The sequence below is a fragment of the Leopardus geoffroyi genome, chromosome D1 (assembly GCF_018350155.1).
Source record: "Leopardus geoffroyi isolate Oge1 chromosome D1, O.geoffroyi_Oge1_pat1.0, whole genome shotgun sequence".
Classification (NCBI taxonomy): Eukaryota; Metazoa; Chordata; class Mammalia; order Carnivora; family Felidae; genus Leopardus; species Leopardus geoffroyi.
In genome coordinates this window covers 43399503-43423365 of record NC_059329.1, presented here as the reverse complement: position 1 = coordinate 43423365, position 23863 = coordinate 43399503, and the positions used below count along the sequence as shown (strand labels likewise).

Genomic DNA, 23863 nt, shown 5'->3' with positions numbered 1-23863 from the left:
GCTTTGATTTTCATAATCAGTATTTGGTTGATTTATGTTAGAAATTTTAAAAAACCTTGTTCTTCCTTAGTGGCTTTAAGTTCAGTGTGTGTACCTTATTCTATTTATAAATCTAATAAATTTTAACAATCACTATGAGACTTTTTTTTAGTCTTCTTTTAAACACTTGATTAAATACTGTTAAACATTTTAAATAGCATTTATACATTTAATGGATTCTATTAATTTAAACCACTTCAATCATTTAACAAAAATTTTCAAGTACTGAAAATTAATTCTTATAAGACTAATAAATTTAATTTATAATTATGGAGAATCTTAATTTCTTATATATTCTAGTAAAACTGCATATAAATATAGTAAGTAATTTCAATTTAAAACCCAAAAGGTGAACTCAATTATTCTATTATACAAATTAAATTTAGAATTAAGTCTGAGTATTCCAAATCCTCTCAAATATCGCACATCACATTTTTGAAATACTAAATATGCCTAAATTTCTGATAATTAATGAGTTCCATTACCCATATATTTCTATGTTTAAATCTAAATATTCTGGAGGTAAAAATACGCTTTTTCACAAAGGAAACGTAGCTGTCATCAAAAGAGTCTTCAAGAATACTCTCTTAGATGTATAGAATTTGCATAGTTACCTGAGATACTGACCAGAGATACTCACATCTATGCCTGTGATGCCCTTTTGTAGTCTCTGCATCAAACCACTAAATGGTTGTGGAGATTTCAAAATCCATGTAGATTACGTTTAAATTTGGATTGTTCCTAATTATTCTTTTCATAAGACTCTGCAACTCCATTCAGGTGGTTATATCACTAAAATTAATATTCTTTGGTTCTTATGCTATTTAAAATATCTTCTAACGTGTAAGTCTAAATACCTGTGGTCTTGGTAGAAACCTACACATTCATCATGTTTCTTCTATTTGTTTGGAACAGATGCCTTTATGGATCTAGATAACTCTTATAGCTCTACAGTGTTCCAAGGTTCCACTGACAGTGAGCGGACAGGGTGAGAGGAGGCAGAGAGAGACAGAGAGATGGTGAGTCACGGGTACAGAAAAAGAGAACTGACTACTGTCTTGGTAATTTTGAGAAGACTGAACAACTTACCTATAATTGCCTATGTGAGCAATTGAGATATATTTATTGTTTTAAGTTTATTTATTTATTTATTTAGAGAGAGAGAGAGCAAGGAAGAGGCAGAGAGAGAGAATTCCAAGCAGACTCCACATTCAGTGCAGAGCCCCATGAGGGGCTCGAACTCACGAACTGCAAGATCATGACCTGAGCTGAAATCAAGTGTCAGTAGCTTAACCAAAACTGAGTGGGCCACCTGGCACCCCAACTGAGATAGATTTAAAATCAAGTATGTATGATTTTAAATTCAAGACTGTGAAGAGACAAACTTGCCATATTTGTATGTGGGAATGTTTGTATCTTTTCAATAATAATTATTTTTGAGGTTTATTTTTTAATTAGGTAAATATGCTAAATTAATCTAGGATTAGCATTGTGGAAGGTAAATCTTTGTTAATTTGTTGTTTTGGTTATAATTTGGGCCTCTTAGCATCCTTTAGTTTTTAGAATTGCCATCTAGTTTGTTTTTAAAATGGTGGTGAGAACATTTAATATGAAATCTACCCTTTTAACAGATTATGTATATATGTATATGTTTATTTATTTATTTTGCTTTTTGCTTTTACTTTATTTCTTGTTTTTAATTCCAGTATGACTAACATACAGTGTTATATTAATTTCGGGTGTACAGTACACTAATTTAACAATTCCATACATCACGCAGTACTCATCATGGTAAGGGTGCTCTTAATCCCCAACACCTACTTCACCCATCCCCCACTAACATGCCCTCTGGTAATCACCAGGTTGTTTCCTATAGTTGTCTGTTTTTTGCTTTTTGTTTTTGGTTTGTTTGTTTGCCTCCTTTTTTCTAAAAGTATTCCTTTTTTAATGTTTATTTATTTATTTTTGAGAGAGAGAGAGAGAGAGAGAGAGAGAGGGAGGAGAGGGCAGAGACAGAATCCCAAGCAGGCTCCGCACTGTCAGTGCAGAGCCCAACGCAGGGCTCGAACCAGAGAACCATGAGATCATGACCTGAGCTGAAACCAAGAGTCAGACGCTTAACCGACTGAGCCACCCAGGCATCCCTGTCTCCTTTTTGCTTTGTTCCTTTGTTTTGTTTCTTAAATTCACATTTGAGTGTGTCATATTGTATTTGTCTTTTTCTGACTGACTTATTTCACTTAGCATTATACCCTGTAGATCTATCCATGTTGTTGCAAATGGCAAGATTTCATTCTTTTTTATGGCTGAATAGTACCCCATTCTATATGTATTCCACCTCTTCTTTATCCATTCATTAGTTGATGGACACTTGGGTGGCTTCCATATCTTGGTCCCCTTTTAACAGATTTTTAAGTGTGCAAAACAGTAGTGTCATCGATACTGCACAATATTATCTATAGGTACAATTTTGTGCACCATATCTCCAGAACTTTTTCATCTTGCATAACTGAAATTTTATAGCCCTTGATTAGCAACTCCTTGGCAACCACTGTTCTATTCTTTGCTTCTTTGAGTTTGACTATTTTAGACATGATATAAGTGGAAACATGCAGCATTTTCCCTTCTGTGACTGGCTATTTCACTTAGTACAATGTTCATTAATGTTGTCACATATTGCAGTATTTCCTTCTTTTTCAAGGCTGAATATATCCCACTGTATGTATATACCACATTTTTTTTAATCCCTTCATTGATTGGTGGACATTTAGGTTGTTTCCACATCCTGGCTATGAACATTGCAGTGCTAATATCTCCTTGATACACTGCTTTCAATTTTACTGGATTATATGGTAGTTTTTTTTTAATTTTTGAAGAACCTCCATACTATTTTCCATAGTGGCCGCACCATTTTGCATTCCCACCAACAGTGCACAAGAGTTCCAATTATTTAAAACAAAACAAAGATTTTAGCTTTTAGTTTCTAGTTTGATATAAACAGTGTAGTATCTCTCCATTCCATATTCCTCCTCTCTCTCAATAATACGGCATTTTAATTGGATTTTCGGTTTCCTCTCCCATATATTCTGTCAAGAACTTTGAAGACCTTTCTTTAGACACATGCTAACTCAATTCCCTTCAGTTTAGGTCTTAATATTTCTCTCAGAATTCCCATTATAGACCTTCAAAACTGCCACCTTTGCCAACATTTTCCCCAATCAGCTTCATTCTTACCTTTATATTCCAAACAATTCTCAATAAGTTTTCACTTTACTCCATACAAATCACAATTACCTTGCTTCTTCTCACATAGAAATCACTGACATTCTCTGGTTATTTTGCTATGAATGGAATAAAAAAGCCCTTTCTGCTTTATGTGTCCAGAAGCAGCTTTCTCCTTATTCAAGTTCTTTAAGGGCCAGTCTTTCTTCTTAAAAGGTTATTCATGACAAAAGTTGTGGTGCTATTTTCCAGAACAAATTTCAGCTTGAATGCAAAGTATTTAATTCTTCTTTAAATTTTTTTTATTTATTTTTAGAGAGAGCATGAGAGCGCACGTGTGAGAGAGAATCCCAAGCAGGCTCTGCACTGTCAGCACAGAGCCCCAGGCCAGGCTTGATCTCACAACCTATGAGACCATGACCTGAGCTGAAATCAGGAGTTTGACACTTAACCAATTGAGCCACCCAGGCGCCCCTCAATATATTTAATTCTTATGTGAATCAGATACACATAGAAATCTTTGGTATGCTTAGAATAAAAATTGCATTTTCACACCTATTCTTTAAAATATTATAAAGTTACTAAAAACAGTAAAGGATATAATCTATGTATTGATATGAAAATCTTCATTCCTGAGTAAAACAAATAAATTTAAAAAATATAGGCATACAGTATTATATATAAATTCATACGAAACAAAACGAAAAAGAGCAGAATACCTTTCCCATAGAAGAAAACAGCTTCTTATACTTTAAGAAAAACCACATTTGTAATATTTAAATAAAATGCAGGGGTTTTTTTCCTGTTAATTTTTATTACTAAATAAAACTTGCTTAGTATTTAAAGAAATGTACATAGAAGTATAGGAAATAAGAAACTCAAGTACATCTCTTACCCTCTTCTCTCCCTTCCCTCACTGTTACCACCCTCCAGAGGTAAATACCGTAAACATTTCGGTCCAAACCCTACCCTCACATTTTTCTATGCATACACACAAGATACTTTAAGAAATACAAAATGCGATGCTGCTCTGCCTTTATCTTTTTAAGGAAGGTTTTAATTACTGTATATAGGCGTACAGAAAAGTTCACAAGTCATAACTGTTCAGCTTCACGTGGCTGGACTGCGGGTGTTGGCACTTTGCAAAAACTCAGGGAGCTGATTGGCTCGGAGTGAGATAGCGCTGCTTTGGGGCGGGGAAACCGGAGCCCCGGACAGCTACCGGAGCCAGCCTGCAGTAGCCCGCAGGCGCTCCCTGGCCCGAGGAGTCCTCCGTCCCGCCGCGAGGCTGCAGCGGGACCACAGCAGAGGCGCAGGTCTGGGGAGGCCCCGCCGCCCGCGCGGAGATGTGGAATCCCCTTCACGAAGCCGACTCGAGCTTTGCGGCATGGCGCCGCCCGCGCTGGCTGTGCGTCGGGGCGCTGGCGCTGGCCGCCGGCCTCTTGATCGTCGGCTTCCTCTTCGGTACGGGCGGGCTGGACTCGCGCGCGCCGGAGCCTACTGCGCAGCCCCGCGGTTCCCGGGACTCGCGGGCCGCCCGCCGAGCGCGGTCCTGTGGCGCGTTCCCCTCCAGGGGGCGGAAAGTGGGGACCGGCCCCCGCAAGTCAGCTGGGGGGGGGGGCCTGGGTTGGGTTCTGGACAGTCACCCCGGGTAAGGAGTGGAGCGCAGAGCCCATGAAACTGGACTTCAGCAGGTCCCACCCGCTCGAGCCCTGTGAGCAATTGGTAAGTCTTAGGACGTACTCCCGCAGGTCAGCGGCGGCAGCTGAACCAGGTCGTCCAGGGAGCTTTTCAGGCAGGGACTCTTTAGTGTTGCCCGGGCTGCTTCATGTATACAGTAGGTAAACGTCCGGGCATTGCTGCACGGGACCCTTTTCCGTCCTCATACCGTTGTCCTTGCGAGTTACGTAATTAGGGGAACACGTGGGAACTGGCTGTTACTGCCAGCGCTCTGAACAGATCTTTGCCTGTACCTGTAGGTACCGATTCGCAGACTTAGCCCAACTTCCATAAAAACTAGGGGCAGCACAGACCAGCTCAGACTCTTACATTTTCATTTGGAGTCTGTTACTTCTTCGTGGCTTTGAACAGTTCACCATGTCTCTCTTCGCCTCCGTTTTCCAATCTTTATGATGAGGAGAATTTCTGGAATTTATTCGGAATAGCAAATGAAGTAGCACCAGAACCCTCTAGCCCAGTATTGGGGCGTTGGCACTTTCCTTAGTGCCTTCTTGGTGAGGAGATGCTTCTCATTGGATGTTGGTGCACAGGTCTAGCCTATGTCGTTCACCCCTGCTCTGAATTCTGGATTCTCCTGGGATTAAGAAGACCAGGCATAGACCAGCAACTTTGGCTCAATCCAGCACTCTTTTTGGCTTGCTGTGTGACTTCTGGGGTGACTAAGACTTCTGAGCTTCACTCTGCTTATAACTAACGTATGGATGTTAGTAACCACCCCCACCCCCAGGGTTGTTGTGGGGTTTGCATGAGATAGGCGCTCAGTAATTAGGACACAGTTCAAGTTGAGTTTCAATGGTCTCAGCTGTAAAATAGAGTTGGGAAATAGAGTTGGTAAGGCTGGCACAGGGATTAAAAACTGCATTTCATGGTGGCAGTCTTATTCTTCCTACTGTTGCCCACAGCCCCTTCCGTGTACACTGCTCAGTGGCTGACACCAAATAGGTTCTTTTTTTTTCTTTTTTTTTTTTTTTTTTAACGTTTATTCATTTTTGAGAGAGAGAGGCAGACACAATCTGAGGCAGGCTCAGGGCTCTGAGCTGTCAACACAGATCCCCATGCAGGGCTCAAACTCACGAACCGTGAGAACATGACCTGAGCCAAAGTTGGACACATAACCGACCGAGCCACCCAGGCGTCCCCCGAATAGGTTCTTTATTAGGACTTGTTAATTTTTACCCTAAGATTCTCTGCTCTCCACTCTCCCACAGGCCTCCCACCTCTTCATTTTGTTCATTTTTTTCAGCTCTCAATTCAAGCATTTCATCCCCAATGAATACTTCCCTGATTCCACACTCTAACCCAAGTCCTTTTGTTTTATGTACCGGTGGAATTAAATTTCCATTTGATGCCAACCATTTATTTCAGTATGTATATATGGGTGTGTGTATGTATGTATATGATTTGTAACTGGAAAGTTCCAAGAAAGCTGGGTGGGTGATTTTGGTAACCATTTTATGACAAGATCATATCATTTTTCCAAATAAACTCTGTAAAGATACCCCATTTCCCTCAGCAGTGGGCATCTTGCAAAGCCATTGGGAAAACTAAACTGTAGTTTCCTTGTAGCTTTCTAAAGTCCAACGTCTCCAGCCTGCTTCAACTGGAAACACAGACTCTCAATACATTTTGTTTGAGTTTGGGAAACAGAACAAATGACAAGTCTGAGTTTCCTTCACTAAAATAATTTATGTACTTGAAATAGATTCATAATTAATTCATTATAAACATTTACTAAGTGCTTATTCTCAGCACAGGGGCAGTCACTGGAAATAGAAGGTTTCAGAAGAAAGTAGGTGGATCTCCTTTTTTCTTAACCTTTAAGAGATTTTCTTTATCCCCCTTAGTTGAAACATATTTTAGTAGTCCTTTTCTTATAAAACATTCTTTAAAGAATAACAGCAATACTCGTCATTGAAATTGTATTAAAAAATACGTTGTGACTGATCTGTATTTTCAAAGTGTTTGCATGATTATTTTCCAGTGGAAGTGGGCAAGAGAAATTACACTCCAGAAGACTGGATGTCATTGATAATTTGTGTTTTACATGATAGATACAGTAATGAGGAAAAGTAGGTCCTGTCAATGAGCTCATGTCTCATTCCTATATTTGCATATATTTTACAGGATGGTTTATAAAATCCTCCAGTGAACCTACTAAGATTGTTCCGCAGCCTAATGTGAAGAAGGCATTTTTGGATGAATTGAAAGCTGAGAACATCAAGAGGTTCTTATAGTAAGCATATACTTGAGAGTTTATATGGATAATTTGTTGGAAAATTGTTATTCTGTTTGGAAATATTGATCCAATATTTCATATATAGGAGCTGAGTTTTTAAAAGAAGTTTTATTTGTTGAAAATCTTGTATCATATTTCATCTAGAGAGGATTATACTTTAAGCTAAACTGTATCACAAGAGCCATTTTTGAGGAGGACCTAGCAAACTTGTCTGTGAAGGACCAGCCCCTGTCACAACTACTCTGCTCTGCTATTGTAGCAAGAAGCAGCCATTGAAAATACATAAATAAGAATGGCAGTTTCAATAAAACTTTATTTATGGGCACTATAATTTGAATGTCATATAATTTAAAGGTCACTATATATATACATATATATATACACACACATATATATATACACACACATGTATATATATATATATATATATATATATATATATATATATATATATAGACACACACACATACACTACCTATTTAAAATATAATAGCCATTTTTAGCTTGTGGAGTATACAGAAACAAGTTAACTGGATCTGGTCGGGGGAACATAGTTTGCTGACTGCTGTTTTAAAAGACATTATATTCTAGTCAAAAGAATAAATCTGGATTTTGGACTTGGATATACTTGAGTTTAAATTCCATCTTTGCCTATTGGCAGTAAAATCACTAGGGGTGAATACTTAACTTTCCTGAGTTCGCATTTCCACCTCTATAAAGTGGGGACCATGATATTGTTGTGACAAGGATGATTAGAGAGCATATATGTGACAGGGTTTGCAAACTAGCTCCCTAGTTCCCGAAATAGCTATCTGTAGTGTAAAGCAAAAGATGTAAATGAGTAAACTTAAAGAGTATTTGCAAAGCAACTAAAAATAAAACACTTGTGTGGGATGATTGTATGTAATTGATTAGAACACTTAGGTTTTTCAAAGCAGAATACTTGAAGTCCCTATTAGTGATTGAAGGATTCTTTAGTGGATAAAGGTTACGATTTTATATAAAGGGAAGTTATGTATATATACACATATATTTACGTGTACACATATAATAAGCATAGGTGTGCACACATGATCCTACATACATATGTCTGTTTTAATTACAATAGAATTAAAGCCATAAATAAACATTCGCTAGGGCACCTTCCAGGTGTTTGGAAGGGCCATTTTAAGTGAGAGACCCTGAAGCTTAAATTTTGTGGAAATTCCTCCTCTGACTCTTGGACTTACTTCACTATAATTATGTATAATAGATACAATAAAAGTGGAGGTCCGGCAAAATACAATCTCCTTTCTAGACAGAGCTGCTGTCACTGCTGCTTCCTTCTTCCTTTCCTAACCTGTGACATAGACTGACCAGCAAAGAAGAAAAATGAATGCTTTAATTTCTCTCTCTGGACACTGAATAAAATGGAAGCAGTTTCTTAATTATTCCTCCTTGACCCTGACCAAGCTCCTCTGTTTGCAACTCAAGGAGTTTCACCATTAGCACAAAAGAAAGAGATTAAAACTTGATATTTTAGTTGGATCAACAACTTACTTGCAACACACCTCTTAATGGATTAAAATAATAAAAATTAAGAGCTAAAGTTTAATATCAGTTACCTAACTGAGCCACAGATCTTTGGAAAGTAGTGAGGGAACAATATTCTCCCCATATACAGATGAGAAAATGAAGATTTAGCCAGGATTACACAATTTAGTGGCAAAACCTCAAATACACTCCTTGTAGGATTTTATGCCAGTTAATTTATTTATCATTGGAAATGGATTTTTTCCCACTCTTCATTAGGATCTGCTTTGCTCCAAATGAGTGGGTTCTAGCCCTGCTTGTAGCACAGTGTAGTATCCTAGTTGGTAATGACAAAACCGTTCCAAGGAATTTCACTCATAATAGCCAGGTCTGATAATAATCCATCCTCCTCCCTCCCTCCCTCCCTCCCTCCCTCCCTCTTTCTTGGTGGTGGGGAGAGCAGGTTCAAGACTCCCCATTGGCAACTGTTCTTTTTTCTTTTTAAAAAACATTTTTTTGTGTGTAAACTCTACCCTCAACATGGGGCTCGAACTCAGGATGCCGATATTAAGAGTCACATGCTCTACTGATGGAGCCAGCCAGACACCCCATTTCTTAGATGTAGGGACAGAGTTATCACTGTGACTTCAGAAAATATGCATAATCTGCATCCATTTTACTTATGTTACAGTTTGCCATCTGTGTAATGTAGAAAAAAATAGCACCATGCTGGCTCTTTTTCTCTTTTCTCTGCAGGTATACGTTGAAGGGATATAGAGACACCTCAGCTGCCTGTTAAGATTGTGTATTTCTGTTACTACATTTTGTAAATACGCATTAGAAACTTTGTGTAAGAGGTTGTATGGGAGCAAGAATGACCTGTGCCCTTCAAGGTCCTTCTACCAGGACTAAGAATCAAATTGACACAAACAGATTAACAGGAGGAAATCAAATTTAATAGCATATGTACAGGGATTCCACACAGACATGGAAATTCCAAAACAGGGCAAAATGAGTATACATGTCACCCTGAACTAAGAAGTGGGCAGGGGTCTGAGACTTCAGGTGAAAGAAATGTGCTTCACAGGGCAATGAGAAAAACAGATGTTTGGTAATAGATGTGTGCCCTGCCTATACAGAGGGGTCACTCAGATCAAATTTATCTCTGCTAGTAACCCTTATTCGGGGAAAGACCACCAGTTTCGATTCTCCTGTGTTGTTAAGGGAGGGACAAAACTTTCTTTTGAGCTTGTAGGGTCTTGATTGCCTTCAGCTCAGAATAATCTTCATGCCAAAATGGCCCATCTTGGGGCAGCCCACCTTTGGCCCCTAGGGTGTTAAGCCCTTAAACATTTTTTGAATGAGGATTTTAATACCATCTTTGTAAACATAACTTAAATTATTTTAATGGAGTTATAAAAATTAACAAAAACTCCATTTTTTAAAAAAAAATTGGAAGTTATTCTTGGCAGTTGATTTTTCAGTCAAAAATTCAGATACACAGTAAAATTAAGTATTTGTATTAAGTAAAATTAAGTAACATAGCCATGTAGCCTATTTATTAGTTTTTTTTTTTTTTTAACTCACTATACGGATGGACATGTGCTAATTTTAGGAAAACCTACATATTCAGAACCGGAAGTTCATGAAGCTCAAGAAGTTCATGATCTAGAAATAAATATCTTTTTATGATACGTGATGCATTGTCATATGGATTTTTTTTTCCTTTAAGTGGTTTAAGATGAAAGTACAAATGAGCTGAATTTTCAGAGAAACAACACATTTCCACAAAAGAAAAATTTAAACAAAAAGCACCACTCTATAGATATATTAAACGAGAGATTAATAAACTCATGACAATATTTTTGGTGGCTAAAATTTTGGCTGCATAGTTTACTAATTAAAGATATTCCTGGTCAGGCTAATTATCATCATTGATTTTTAAGTGTATTACTATGCATGATGAATGGAGTACAAGAGATTCAGTCTGAACTTGTGTAAATATTTTTAGATTATTCCTTAATGAAGGTACTTTATACAGGTTGCTAATCAAAAGGTTTCTCACTTGGCTCTAACTTTCAGTCTTTAAAAATAAATGTGATTATCAATCATTCTTGGCACGTCACAGCTTGGTATTTTGTAGGAAAATAATTTTTACCTCCCAAATCTATTTTACACAGTGAAATAAAGAAATAATTCCATAAAAGTTATAAGATGCATGAGTCTTAAGGAAAGATATGATACTTTCCTCATTTACTCTATGGGGACACGTCCAAAGGATCGCACATAACGATTCTCTACAAAGATCAGTTTCTCCAGTTTTTCCTTGAATGAGTACAAATTACAGAATGAAACCTTCAAAATACACTTTGAGGATCTATTTGATGCAATAATAGTGCTGCTTTGTTTTTTTTTAACGTATCACATTTCAAAGCAATTTTTAGATGTAAATCTGCCTTACCTGGTTGTTCATTTGGGATGCTGGCTGACTAAACATTAATTTCTAACCACTTTCAATTTTTGTTCACCAGTAATTTTACACGGATGCCACATTTAGCAGGAACAGAACAAAACTTTCAGCTTGCAAAGCAAATTGAATCCCAGTGGAAAGAATTTGGCCTGGATTCTGTTGAGTTAGCCCATTATGATGTCCTGTTGTCCTATCCAAATAAGACTCATCCCAACTACATCTCAATAATTGATGAAGACGGAAATGAGGTAAAAAAAAAAAAAAAAGGGAGAGATAAGAAACTACCCTCATCTCTATTTTTTTCAAGTACCTTTTATGAAAGAATGGCCCTATACCATCTCTAATTATTGATAGAAATTAATATTATTGAAACTTGTGAATGTTTTTCATATCTCATTACCAGTATCAGCTATTTTCCTATGATGTTTGAATTTAATGTGGTGTTGGAAAAATTATGAGAAATTAATGCTTGATGACAGTTGTATTTCCTGTTTTTTTAGTATTGCATACTACTATATAGTAATATATTAGTACTTCCAAGCAACTAAAATAAACACATTTTTGATAGGTTCAGACTGTAAAAGAAACTGGATAAGTTTGGGGCTATCAGGAAACTCAGGACACCTGGTGTACAGTTTGAGTCATTAGGTTTTTACTGGTATTTAATGATATGTCTCCTAGGATCATGTGTTCAGCTCTGTGCCCAGAACTTGGATGTGGCATTTGAAGGAGAAGAGTTTGGATGGCAAGTCTGTAGAAGGATATCTAAAGAATATACAATCTTGTTTGCAAGTTAGGGTACATACTTGAGAAAGAAGAGATAATACAAGTAACTGAGGTATATCTCATCGTGATATATATTCAATATGAAGGCTTATAAAGTAAAACTCATACCTTTAATCCTATTTAGCATACCTTAGTTTTAAAGCTACTATATCTTAACTAAAATAACCTCTTTTAATCTAGATATTTTCCTTCAGCCCTTTTGTTAGCGGGGCCTTCTAAATATGTCCAGCTTGATCAGTGAACTGAAAATGTCATGTGATTTAAATATGTATAGATTTAAAAAAATTTCATAATAGGTCAATCACCTTCTATCAACTAATGAATCAATCTTTTAATGGCTAATATGCTGTTAGTTTTGTAGCCAGTCATGTAATCCCATGCTAAATTTCCTAACATGATTCAAAATTTTCCATATTAGCTACTTTTTAAAATTATACTAGTTAATAGTTTATCTTTTTAAAATATTAATCTCAAAATTTAAAAAGTATTTTTAAAAAAGGTGTGTAGAATATCAGTGTACAGCATATGGTCCCATAACATTTGTTAAATAAGGTGTCATATCTATCTATATATAATCAAGTACTAAGCAGTCTATAAAAGTGTGTTTAGGGAAATTGTTTAATGATAAAATAAAATATTATGTTAAAAAATATATACATATACTTAAACCTTTGTCTTGATCTGTCAAATTTGGGATTATCTATATACAATGAGGAAAATAGCAAACTTGCAGTTCTTTTTTCCTTCTTTGCTTTTATTATTCCATTTCATTATTTGTTTTTGCTATTATAAGCATTTATTAAATTCTTCAAGCCTGTCACATAACATAAAGGTATCATGTAGAAATTTCATTTCAGAGATTTTCTTGAATTGTGTCAGCTCTCTCATTTGGGTTCCTAGACCAATTTCTACTGAGATGGCGAGTGTGTTCCCCACGCATTCAATAAGCAATTTTCAGACACCAGTTGGGTTGTTCTAGAATTCGATTCAATTCTGACACTGTTTACCTGGGGATTGTGTCAGATTCCATAGGTAAGAAGTCAATCTTCTAAAAATGTCCCCTTCCACACTCATTCAGGATGCCACTTGAAAGCTTGGGTTGTTACTTGTGTTTCTGACCTACCTACTGGCTATAGACTGGGAGTTCCAAAGGCTCCCTCCAACTCAGGGTGCCAAGTGTAAGCAGGTTGTTACCTGTACTTCTGACAGATTGGGAGAAATCAGAGGTTCCCATGATCCCCTCCTCAGGTCTGATTAATTTGCTAGAGTGAATCAACATTTATAAAAACATTTTACATTTTAGATTACTGAGTTAGTACAAAGGACAGTAAATGACATGAAGCAGTAGCCAGATGAAGAGATGCATAGAGCACAGTATGTGGGAAAGAGCACAGAACTTTCATGCCTTCTCTAGGAGTGCCAGTCTCCCCACACTCCCATGTGTTCACCAACCCAGAAGCTCTCGAACCCTGTCCTTTGAGTTTTTATGGGCTTCATTACATAGGTGTGATGATTAAATCTTGGCTATTTGTGGTTGATCCAACTTCCAGGTCCTCTCCCTTCCCTGGTGGGAGGTGGGCAATGGGACGGAAAGTCCCAAGGCTCTAATCACAAAGTTGGTTCTCCTGACCCACCTGACCCCATCCTTAGGTGGGGTCAAAAGTTACCTCGTTAGCCTAACAATAGATCCTTTGTTGCTCTCATCAGGAAATTCCTTTTAGGAGGTTTTAGGAGCTCAGTGCCAGAAAAGGAAAGAGGATCAAATACGTATTTATTGTAAATCACAATATCACACTGCCTAAAGCTTCCTAATTTTTTAAAAGCTATATCATTGGTTCATCTTCCTTTTTATTTTCATCCAAGTACACCTGAACGAAGAGTCACAGACTTCTCCAAGTGCCTTGCTTCCTCCCTATGTCCCTTTCCTGAAGCAGTTGCTATTCAACAGTCGACACAAAATAAACAAACCTTTTAAAACTTTTAAAGGAAAAGGAAAAGAGTTTTATTTGAGCCCAGGTTAAGACAGCTGTGCAGGATACACAATCTTGCCAAAAGCAAAAGCAGCATTAGGGGAAAAAAAGAAGAGTATTAATCATATAATAAGAAGGTAGAAGGGCTTTAAATGCTGTATATAAGTAATTAGAAAAAAACTTAAAGGAAAAAACTGGTTAAAAACAGTATGTCAGACTAAATAAAATCAGCTGTGTACTATTTTATAAGGAGTGACTTGAATGTAACATCACAGCAAGTTTGAAAGTAACAAAACAAAAAGAAATACCAAGCAAATACTGACTTAAAAAACTTGTCTATCTTGTAGTCAATTTTAGGGCAAAGTCAAAAACCTTATTAAGAGATAGAGAGGGTTACTACATAAGTGTTTCAATTCATTTTTGTCTGTTAAAGGAAAAGATACAACAGGCCCAAAATGGAGTTAATTGTACTAAGCCCCACTTCAGCAAACCAAGATTTAATACCTAACCTAGTACAGTTTTAGCCTCTCCCAGGAATGTAGCCTTTGACTAGTCAATTTGGAATTACCTGGTCAGCACTAATGAGGTAATCCACCTGATTGACCCCTTATGTTCCCCAAAGGACAAAGATCAATAAGGAAAAAAAAAAAATACAAGGAATGCATAAATAAATAGTATAAGGAGTAAAAAGAGGCATATCTCTAGATGTTGCCAAAATTCAAAAAGATAAAAAAGTACTAGGAAGAAGTATGCCAACAATTCATAGCTGAGATGAAATGCAAAATGGAAAAAAACATGAAAATTGACATAAGAATGCACTTTTAAAAATCCAAAGAGTTTTAGAACATTAAAGAAATTAAATCCGTAATTCAAAAATTCCCACAACTCAAAGCATCAAGACCAACTGGTTTTCCTTTAAGTGTGAAAGATTAAAGTGAAAGATCATTTTTGTAAAGATCATTTAAATACAGTACAACACAATATTTCAGAGAATATTAAAAATTCAACTCATTTTTAAGGCAAGTATAATCTAGAAATTATAACCCAACAAAGACATTGCAAAAATACTAGCCAAATGTGTAATAAATATATATATAGATAGATAACATAATTATCATTATGAAAAAGAAAAACTTATATACTTATCTCAAAAGACATCCCCCCCCCTAAATATTTAACACAATGAAACATATATTCCTGACAAAAACTCTTAGTAAACTTGGAAAAGAAGTTAGTTGACATTACCTGATAAAGGTCACTGTAACTACCAAAATTGATGGTGAGACACTGAAAACACCCCCTTCAAGTTAAGCATATCTGTCACCACTTTTCAACATTGTACTTAATTAAGGTCCTGGCCAGTGCAGTGGAACAAAGGGTAATGGGAGACCAGGAGTGAACCTGTGTTGACTAACACAGTGGCCTGCGTTATACTAACTAGAGCACCAAATATCTGCCTCTCCCGAGGCAATCTAAAATGAAGCCAAATCAACCACTACCCTCCAAAAATCCCCACATTCTCCACATAGCCCATAATTTTTCCATGAGCTACATAAGGTACAAACTCATCTGAATCATTGGGCAAGATCACAAAAGAAACTGTAGTATAAAGTACAGTACAAATTCATATAGAAACACAGTCATTACATCAGCAAGTCTTTCAGCCAGTGGAGTATTCAAGTTGTTTTCATTCAATTTGCCTTTATGATAATCTCCAGTTTTACAACATCACCAAATAAGTGGATTTTAGACCACGTTTATGAGTTATTCTAACAAGTAGGAGACACTTAAAAAAATTGTTTTTTAATTTATTTTTGAGACAGAGAGAGACAGAGCATGATCAGGGGAGGGGCAGAGAGAGAGGGAGACACAGAATCTGAAGCAGGCTCCAGGCTTTGAGCTGTCGGCACAGAGCCAGATTCAGGGCTCGAACTCACAGACCAGACCGTGAGGTCATGACCTGAGCTGGACTCAGATGCTTAACCAACTGAGCCACCCAGGCGTCCCTGAGTGGGAGACATTTTTTAAAGTCAAGGAAACAACTTTTTTTGGTGACTTTATCAAAAGGAGATTATATACCAGAGAGCATTGTTCTCTTTCCAAAATTTACTAATATAGCCTCAAATTATGTTTTCTAAATATAACCAAAATAATTTTGGTCCACAAATCTTTATTAACCTTTTGTGACATAAAAAAAGGCAGTATATAGTTCAGTCTATATCATATGTTATCTCTACACAAAGATAAAATAATGTGTTTATATATTTAAAACATTTCTGGTAGAATCTATAGAACACTGGTCTTATATGTTGCCTGTGGAAGGAGGAACTTGTGTGTGTTGTGCAGGAGAACAAAAATTGACAGTTTACCACACAGCTCTGCTCTGAATAGTCACAATAATTAAGCTACACTGGGAGATGGTGATAGTACAAAACCATTTGCAGGTGGGACAGAAGGACAAAAACAGAGCTGAGCTGTCACAATGTCAATAGAGAACACCTGAATCTGAAACACAGGCAATATAAGCTTGTGATTTAAAGAAATAGAAGTGAATATATAATTCAACTTATGGTTGCGATAAAATAAAGGGAATTTTCAACTCTTCATGTTTGTAAGCTCTGTCTCTGGGCTCCCAGAGAAGCTGTACTTTAACATTTACTAAGATCAAAATGACTCGGCAAAACCTTAAATTATGGCTCCATTTCTGCCCCAAGCACACACCGTACATCTGCTTTGTTAAAAATAAATAAGTAAATAACCAAAGAGAAGCATTCCAAACATAAGGATTAGAAAAAGAAAGAAACCTCCCTGGTTCCCACGAGATTAAAACTATACAGACTTGCACATACTAAAAATGTTAAGATAAAGTCTGTAACTTTCTGGAATGTCCTAGGTCATGATGATTTCTAACTGTTTTTCCCTTTTTTTTTTTTTTTGTCTTGGGTGGTTGATCTTATTAGTTTTATTTTTTAGTAGTTTGGAAACTAAAACATCTGATCCCTACTTAACAATGTCATAATTCAATCAATATTTCTACAATACAAACATCTTAGAATACTTTCACTTTGGTTATGCACTATCAATTTATACCCAGAATTCTAATTCAACCTTATTGTTTTCAACTTGAATAATACTTGCTTTTATTATTACATACAGTCCATATTTATTCATTTTTTCCATATATTTGCGATAACTTGCTTACCAATCTTTGAATCATATAAGAGCTTCTTTTAGAGGCTTTGTTTTGTTGAATGATACCTTTAGAAGTTTTCTTTGTTTTCAGTGAATGTCTGTTGGCTCCAAACAGTTACTTTTTGGTAGAAAATGTGTCTTTCATTTCATTTTCAAAAGGAAAGATGTTTTATTCATTATGCATTACGTTATTGAGATACCAGCTACCAATCTAATTTTTATTCTGTTTGGGTATCTTGTGTAATCTCTCTTTTGCAACTTTTAACATTAAGTATTATATTGAATATTACAGTTTAACTATGATGGGTCTGGATGTAGATTATTTTTTAGTTAGCTTGGTCAGGATTCATTGGACAGCCTGAATCCTAGAGTTCATAGTTTTTATCAGTTTGGAAAATTCTTAGTCATTATATATTCAAATTTAGCTCCTTCACATTCTTTCTATTCTCTTCTTTTACAAGTCCTCATGTATACATCCAACAGGTTTATCTCTAGTGTATCTTCAATCCTGAAGGTTGTTGTATTTTGGAGACCCAGCTTTATGCAGGGGTCTCTTGTAAGACTCTATTATTTGGACCATCTCTAGACTTTCTTTAAACATCGTGTGCCCCTCTTTTGGGGTCCCAGGTTCCATTAGATTCAACTTTAGTGCAACCTCTCAGGATTCCCGAGAATCCTGAAAATCCTGGAATGTGCCACTTTTTTGTCTTCTGAGTATTCCTTACTCCTCCCCACCCCCCCAATTCAATGATATGCTTAAAAACATAATACTTTATTTTTAGTTCAAGTGTGAATGTTGTTCAGTGTGTCTAGGTACTATTAGATATGGATCTTCTTGAAATGTATTTTTTTATTGAAATGAATTTAGTAGGTAATTTATTGCTAAATAATCATCTTAGCAATGTTATAAGGGACTAAATTTATAATACAATGCTACTTTTTATTTGGGTATTAACATTTCCTCCTAAATCAAACCTGGTGCTTTATAGGTCCTCTCTGGGTCTATAGTTTTTTTGTTTTTTGTTTTTTTTTATTTTTTTTTTTCAACGTTTATTTATTTTTGGGACAGAGAGAGACAGAGCATGAACGGGGGAGGGGCAGAGAGAGAGGGAGACACAGAATCAGAAACAGGCTCCAGGCTCTGAGCCATCAGCCCAGAGCCTGACGCGGGGCTTGAACTCATGGACCGCGAGATCGTGACCTGGCTGAAGTCGGATGCCTAACCGACTGCGCCACCCAGGCGCCCCTATGGGTCTATAGTTTATTCTTCTGATGAAATCCTCACAACTTCTAGCACAGTGCTGGATATTTGATATGTATTTGCAAAATACTGAAGGATTGATTAACCCTGTACTGAAAAGGAAAATTATACACATTTTTTCCTTGTGTTTGACTTGTAGCAATCAAACTTTACCTGATTTACTTTTGATTATCGTATTTTGTTTTTCTAGATTTTTAACACATCATTATTTGAACCACCTCCTCCAGGATATGAAAATGTTTCAGACGTTGTGCCACCTTTTAATGCCTTCTCCCCGCAGGGAATGCCAGAGGTAAAAATGCAATATGATGAAATAAAAATAACAAACAGAATTCCTCATATATGCAGGCAACAATTAAACAGTTATAAGATTTTTCATATAATCCAAATTTACCCCTTTTTTACAGTTAAGAAACTAGAATTTCTTTATAAGAAAAGGACTATTAGTTTTGTTGACCGTTTTTAAAGATAAAATTTACTCCAATGAGATGCAGAAATGCAAAATGTACATTTATTGACTTTTGACAAATGCGTATACCTATGTAATCCAAACCCCTTAACACACAAAATATTACAGTCACTTCAGAATGTACCTTTATGACCTTTCTCAATCGGTATTACACAGACTCCCAGTCAGTCATTCAATTTGTTTTTGCCACCATTGATTAGTTTTGCCTACTCTAAAAATTCACCTAAATAGAATTGTATAGCATGTAATAATTTGTGTCCAGTTTCTTTCACTAAGCATAGAGTCTATGAGATTCCTGCGTTTTAGCATTTAGTTCATTCTTTTTTATTGCCAAGTAATTTTCATTGTATGAAAATACATTAATTACTACTGTTGCATGGCAGTGATTAGTTTTCAAAGAATTTGAATAAGAGTGTTGTTGCCATTTTCAAATGGGGAGCCTGAATGTCCATTCTAGAAAATTTTGTGTCGTCTACTCAATAAAGCAGTGTATTTAACTATCATCTGAAATTCTACAGTCAATCCGATTCTTGTGTGGTACTTTGTTGTTTAGAAGAAAGCTAAGAAAGGTAAATTTGAAAGAGTTGAATATAATTTATTAATATATTTTAAAAATTATCTTTCCCATTAAAATATTTGACAGCAAGTAGATTCAATTTTGGATGTACTGGGTTGAGATGCCTAGGATATATGGTATATTTACGAGAAGTTGCTGATTGACAGTTGGGTATATTGAAATACCACCCGATAGAAGGGTAAGAGTTGGCTATTATTGGAAACATCCTAAGTAAAAAAATTGTATTTAGAGTTGAATATTTAAAAGTCTATCTTCACCAATCAATGAGGATTTAATCCAAGAACATAAGGATTATTTAATATCAGGCAACAGTGCCATATTTTTTAATAAGAGAGAAAAATACTCTTTTTTTATTTTCAGATGTATTGGCTTTACTGGCTTATTTATAATTTAAAAACACAAGCTTTGAATCAAAGAATATTTTCTATTGATTTCATGAAACTTATTTCAAATGAATAGTTTACATCTTACTTAATGGTATAATATTAGAAAAATTCTTTCTAAAATTGGCACATAAATAGAATGCATACAATTGTAATTATTTTATGGTTGACCTGAGATAGAAATGCGGCATTTAACAATTGGAAATGAAGAGAGAGTGTATATTATTTTATTTTTAATTTATTTTTAATGTTTATTTTTGAGAGACAGAGAGAGAGACAGAGTGCGAGGGAGGGGAGGGAAAGGGAGGGAGACACAGAATCCAAAGCATGCTCCAAGCTCTGAGCTGTCAGCACAGAGCCAGATGTGGGGTTCGAACCCATGAACTGTGAGATCATGACCTGAGCCGAAGTCGGACCCTTAACCGACTGAGCCACCCAGATGCCCCAAGATAGTATATTTTAGATCTCACGTGTCCTGACATCACTTAGACTTGTTCCTCAGGTTAAGGCGCCTTACCATCATGGGCCCATGTATGATCCCTAATTTAAATGTATTTTCTTTTCCTTTCATCTCTCATCCCTATCCTTGATCTCATTCCTTTCCCCTCCCCCCAGTGTATTTGTGTCCTTAGCAATGTACACAGTGTTCTTAAAAACATATGACTTTATTTTGTGTTTGATGTACTTTAAATTTCTATAGGTAGCATTATATTTTAGGTCTTACTTCATCTCTTACTATTTTCAATCAACGTCCTTTAAAAAATCTACCCTGTTGCTTTGTCAGAGCAGCTCATCACTTTTGCTGTTGCCTATCATTTCATGATATGTGCACACCACATGTAACTTACCCATTCTTTTAGTTGCCAACACTGCTTTACTTTTAAGTCCTCATGACCACAGTGTTGCAGCAAGTAACCTCATACGTGTCCCTGTTTGGGCTTGCCAGGGTTTCTCTGTTCATGGTAAACCAGGTATGGGATTGCTGTTTTATAGGAATATTTAATTTCCCGACGTCCAGACTGTAGCAGTTTATTGCTTGCACTGACATCCTTTTTTTATATATTTTAATCAACACTTGAAATTATGTAACTTTATAATTTTTGCCCATCTAAGTGTTTTAATTTATTTTAATTCACATTTCTCTGATTACCAGTGAGGTTGCTTGTCTCTATACATAGTTATTTATTAGCTGTTCTGGTTTTTATTCTGTGCAATGACTACGTATAGCCTTCTCCTTTTCCTGTTGAATTTCCAGCCTTTTTTCTTACTGAATTTAAGTATTTCTTAAATATTTTAATTATTTATTCAATATTGGTTTAAATATTATAAGTATCTTCTAATTTTTCACCTATTTCTTCATGTTATCTAAACTTTCCTTTATTGAAAATATATCTTTAATTTTGATATTGCCCAATTGTTCTTATGTTTTTAAACTTTGGGTTTTCTTTATTAATTCTCCTCATTATTTACAGTGATAAATCTGTATAACCAGAATATATAAAAAATACTAATACATCATTATTTAAAAATAGCATTAATATTATCAGATTGGAGTTAAATATATATGGACATATAGTATATAATAAGAGGAAATATAGCAAAAATTTTTAATTTAAGATAGCCGTAAAATATAAAATATACTTTAAAAGTCTTCAGTGAGTATGAAGTAGTTGAAAAACACTGAAATTTATTGAGCAATTAAAATACTGTGTATAAAGAAGCAGATTATGGGGGCACCTGGGTGGCTGAGTTGGTTAAGCATTCTACTTCAGCTCAGGTCAAGGTCTCGCAGTTCCTGAGTTTGAGCCCCACTTCAGGCTCTGTGCTGATAGCTCAAAGCCTAGAGCCTGCTTCAGATTCTGTGTCTCCTTCTCTGCCCCTCTCTCATTCACGCTCTGTCTCTCTGTCTCTCTCTCTCAAAAGTAAACTTAAAAAAAAAAGAAACATTATGTTTCTAGATAAGAAGACAGAGTGTTATAAGGAGGAAATTATACCCACATTAGTATGTGGGCTTAATGTATAATCAGTTAAAATCCCCAAATACTTTTTGGACTTTGACAGAATTATTCTACTCCTAAGAGTCATAGAGATTATTAACTCATTTCTTTCAAGTAGATTTAAACTCTTCTAGATTAATGGAAAGCTAGAAGGATCCCCTGATTCCGCATGAGATTCTTGTTTGTGTTCAAATATTAGATGAATTTGCGGCTGGTGTGCTTCACTGGGTCACCTGTAACTCAGCTAGTGCAATGTTAGTTCTTTTTAAAATTATATATGTCTGTATGTGGGCTTAATATTTTTCACTGTAAGTTATCTTCGGATCTACATCTGAATTCTCCGGAGTGTAGAGTACGGGGCTCTGCTTTATGCTATTTGAAATGAGCAATTTGACAGTGTCTAATAAAAATATAATCTAAGGGTGTCTGGGTGGCTCAGTCAATTAAGCATCCAACTCTCGGTTTTCGGCTCAGGTCATGATCTCGGATCTTTCTGGGTTCATGACCCGTTTTGGGCTCTCTGCTGGCAGCATGGGGCCTGGTTGGGATTCTCTCTCTCTCCCTGTCTTTCTGTTTCTCCCCCACTCCCATCGTCTCTCTCAAAATGAACTTTAAAAATATATGTAATCTAATTTTTGGTTTTCAAACTTCAGTACATATCATGATAATCGAGAAGGCTTATAAAACACAGGTTCTGGTTCCCACCTCGCTGAGTTTTGGTAGGTCTTCGTAGTTTGTTCCCAGCAAGACTCCAGGTCTTGATTCTGTGGGTTTAACAACTATACTTTGGGAGCCGCATGTCTTTCCTCCCAGTTCTGTTTCAGCTAACAAGAACAGGAAGATGGAAGCTTGAAAGACACGGAAAATTCTAGGCTGACAGTGCAAGATTGTATTTATTCCCAGTCATAGAACAATGGTACAGTGTAAACTTTACAAGAAGGTCATTGTCTGAAAACAAAGCTTTTTTCTAAATAACAGTGACAACTTGCATTTGTGAAGTGCCCAGAGGACATATCTATCACACTTGTGTTCATTTTCAAAGTGTCCTGTCATTTTTAAACCAATATCTTCTCCAATCCCACCTCCATCATAATTTGTTCTGTGAGGATTACAGATTTATCAAAAGATAGCCACAATTTATAGACATTTTAGAAAGTAGTGTCCCCAAAGTTAGTGATATTAAATAGAGATACATTTCAGGTAGGACACTGACACTAAAACAAAATTCACTGAAATCAGATTGGTTAATGTCTCTATACTCACAGAATAAAAGCGAGCTCCAGAGAAGGCTAACAATTATAAATGAGACATACAGTGCTATCATTAATAGTGTATTAATATTGCATTGTCTGAAGAAATACAAGAGCTAAAAGTAATCCCTTTACTGAAGCAAAGATTCAGATGTCACCTTCTCAGTAGACTTTCCTCCTTTTATTAACATTGCATCATCCACCCAAGTACTAGTTACTGTTTGCCTATTCTATTTAAACTTTGAAAAAAATTTTGACAGCACTTATCACTTTTTAATATACCATATAATTTACTTACTTTTTAATTCATTATTATCTTTCTGCTTTTCACATAAATGTAAGTTCCTCCAAGGACAGGGATTTACTGTATCCCTAATTTTTTTTTAATATTTATTTATTTTTGGGAGAGAGAGACAGAGTGTGAGCGGGGAAGGGACAGAGAGAGAAGGAGATGCAGAATCCGAAGCTCCAGGCTCTGAGTTGTCAGCACAGAGCCCAACACGGGGTTCGAATCCATGAACTGTGAGATCATGACCTGAGCCAAAGTCAGATGCTAACCAACTGAGCCACCCAGGTGCCCCTCTTTTTAAGTTTTCTAATTAATTAATTTATTTTTGAGAGAGAGATAGAAAGCAAGCAGAGGAGAGGCAGAGAGAGAGGGAGAGAGAAAAAGAATCCCAAGCAGGCCCCACACTGCTAGCATTGCTAAGTGCAGAGCCCAAACCCTGGTTCGAACCCAGGAACCATGAGACCATGACC

The 23863-nt window shown here is 36.2% G+C and overlaps 1 protein-coding gene across 3 annotated transcripts in view; it reads left to right on the top strand.

The window, feature by feature from the left end:
- The first annotated feature begins 4349 nt into the window (after positions 1 to 4349).
- FOLH1B (folate hydrolase 1B) overlaps positions 4350 to 23863 on the top strand; it is a 68030-nt gene continuing 48516 nt past the window's right edge. Inside the window, exons 1-4 of one of the 3 annotated variants that reach the window (XM_045483667.1) lie at positions 4350 to 4725; positions 7126 to 7234; positions 11281 to 11467; positions 18619 to 18720. In XM_045483667.1, coding sequence (XP_045339623.1) covers positions 4608 to 4725; positions 7126 to 7234; positions 11281 to 11467; positions 18619 to 18720 — 516 coding nt within the window. In that variant the 5' untranslated portion in view covers positions 4350 to 4607. Of the gene's footprint in view, positions 4726 to 4816; positions 4987 to 7125; positions 7235 to 11280; positions 11468 to 18618; positions 18721 to 23863 lie in introns of those variants that run through there. The other 2 variants (XM_045483666.1, XM_045483668.1) reach the window with 2 other exon arrangements.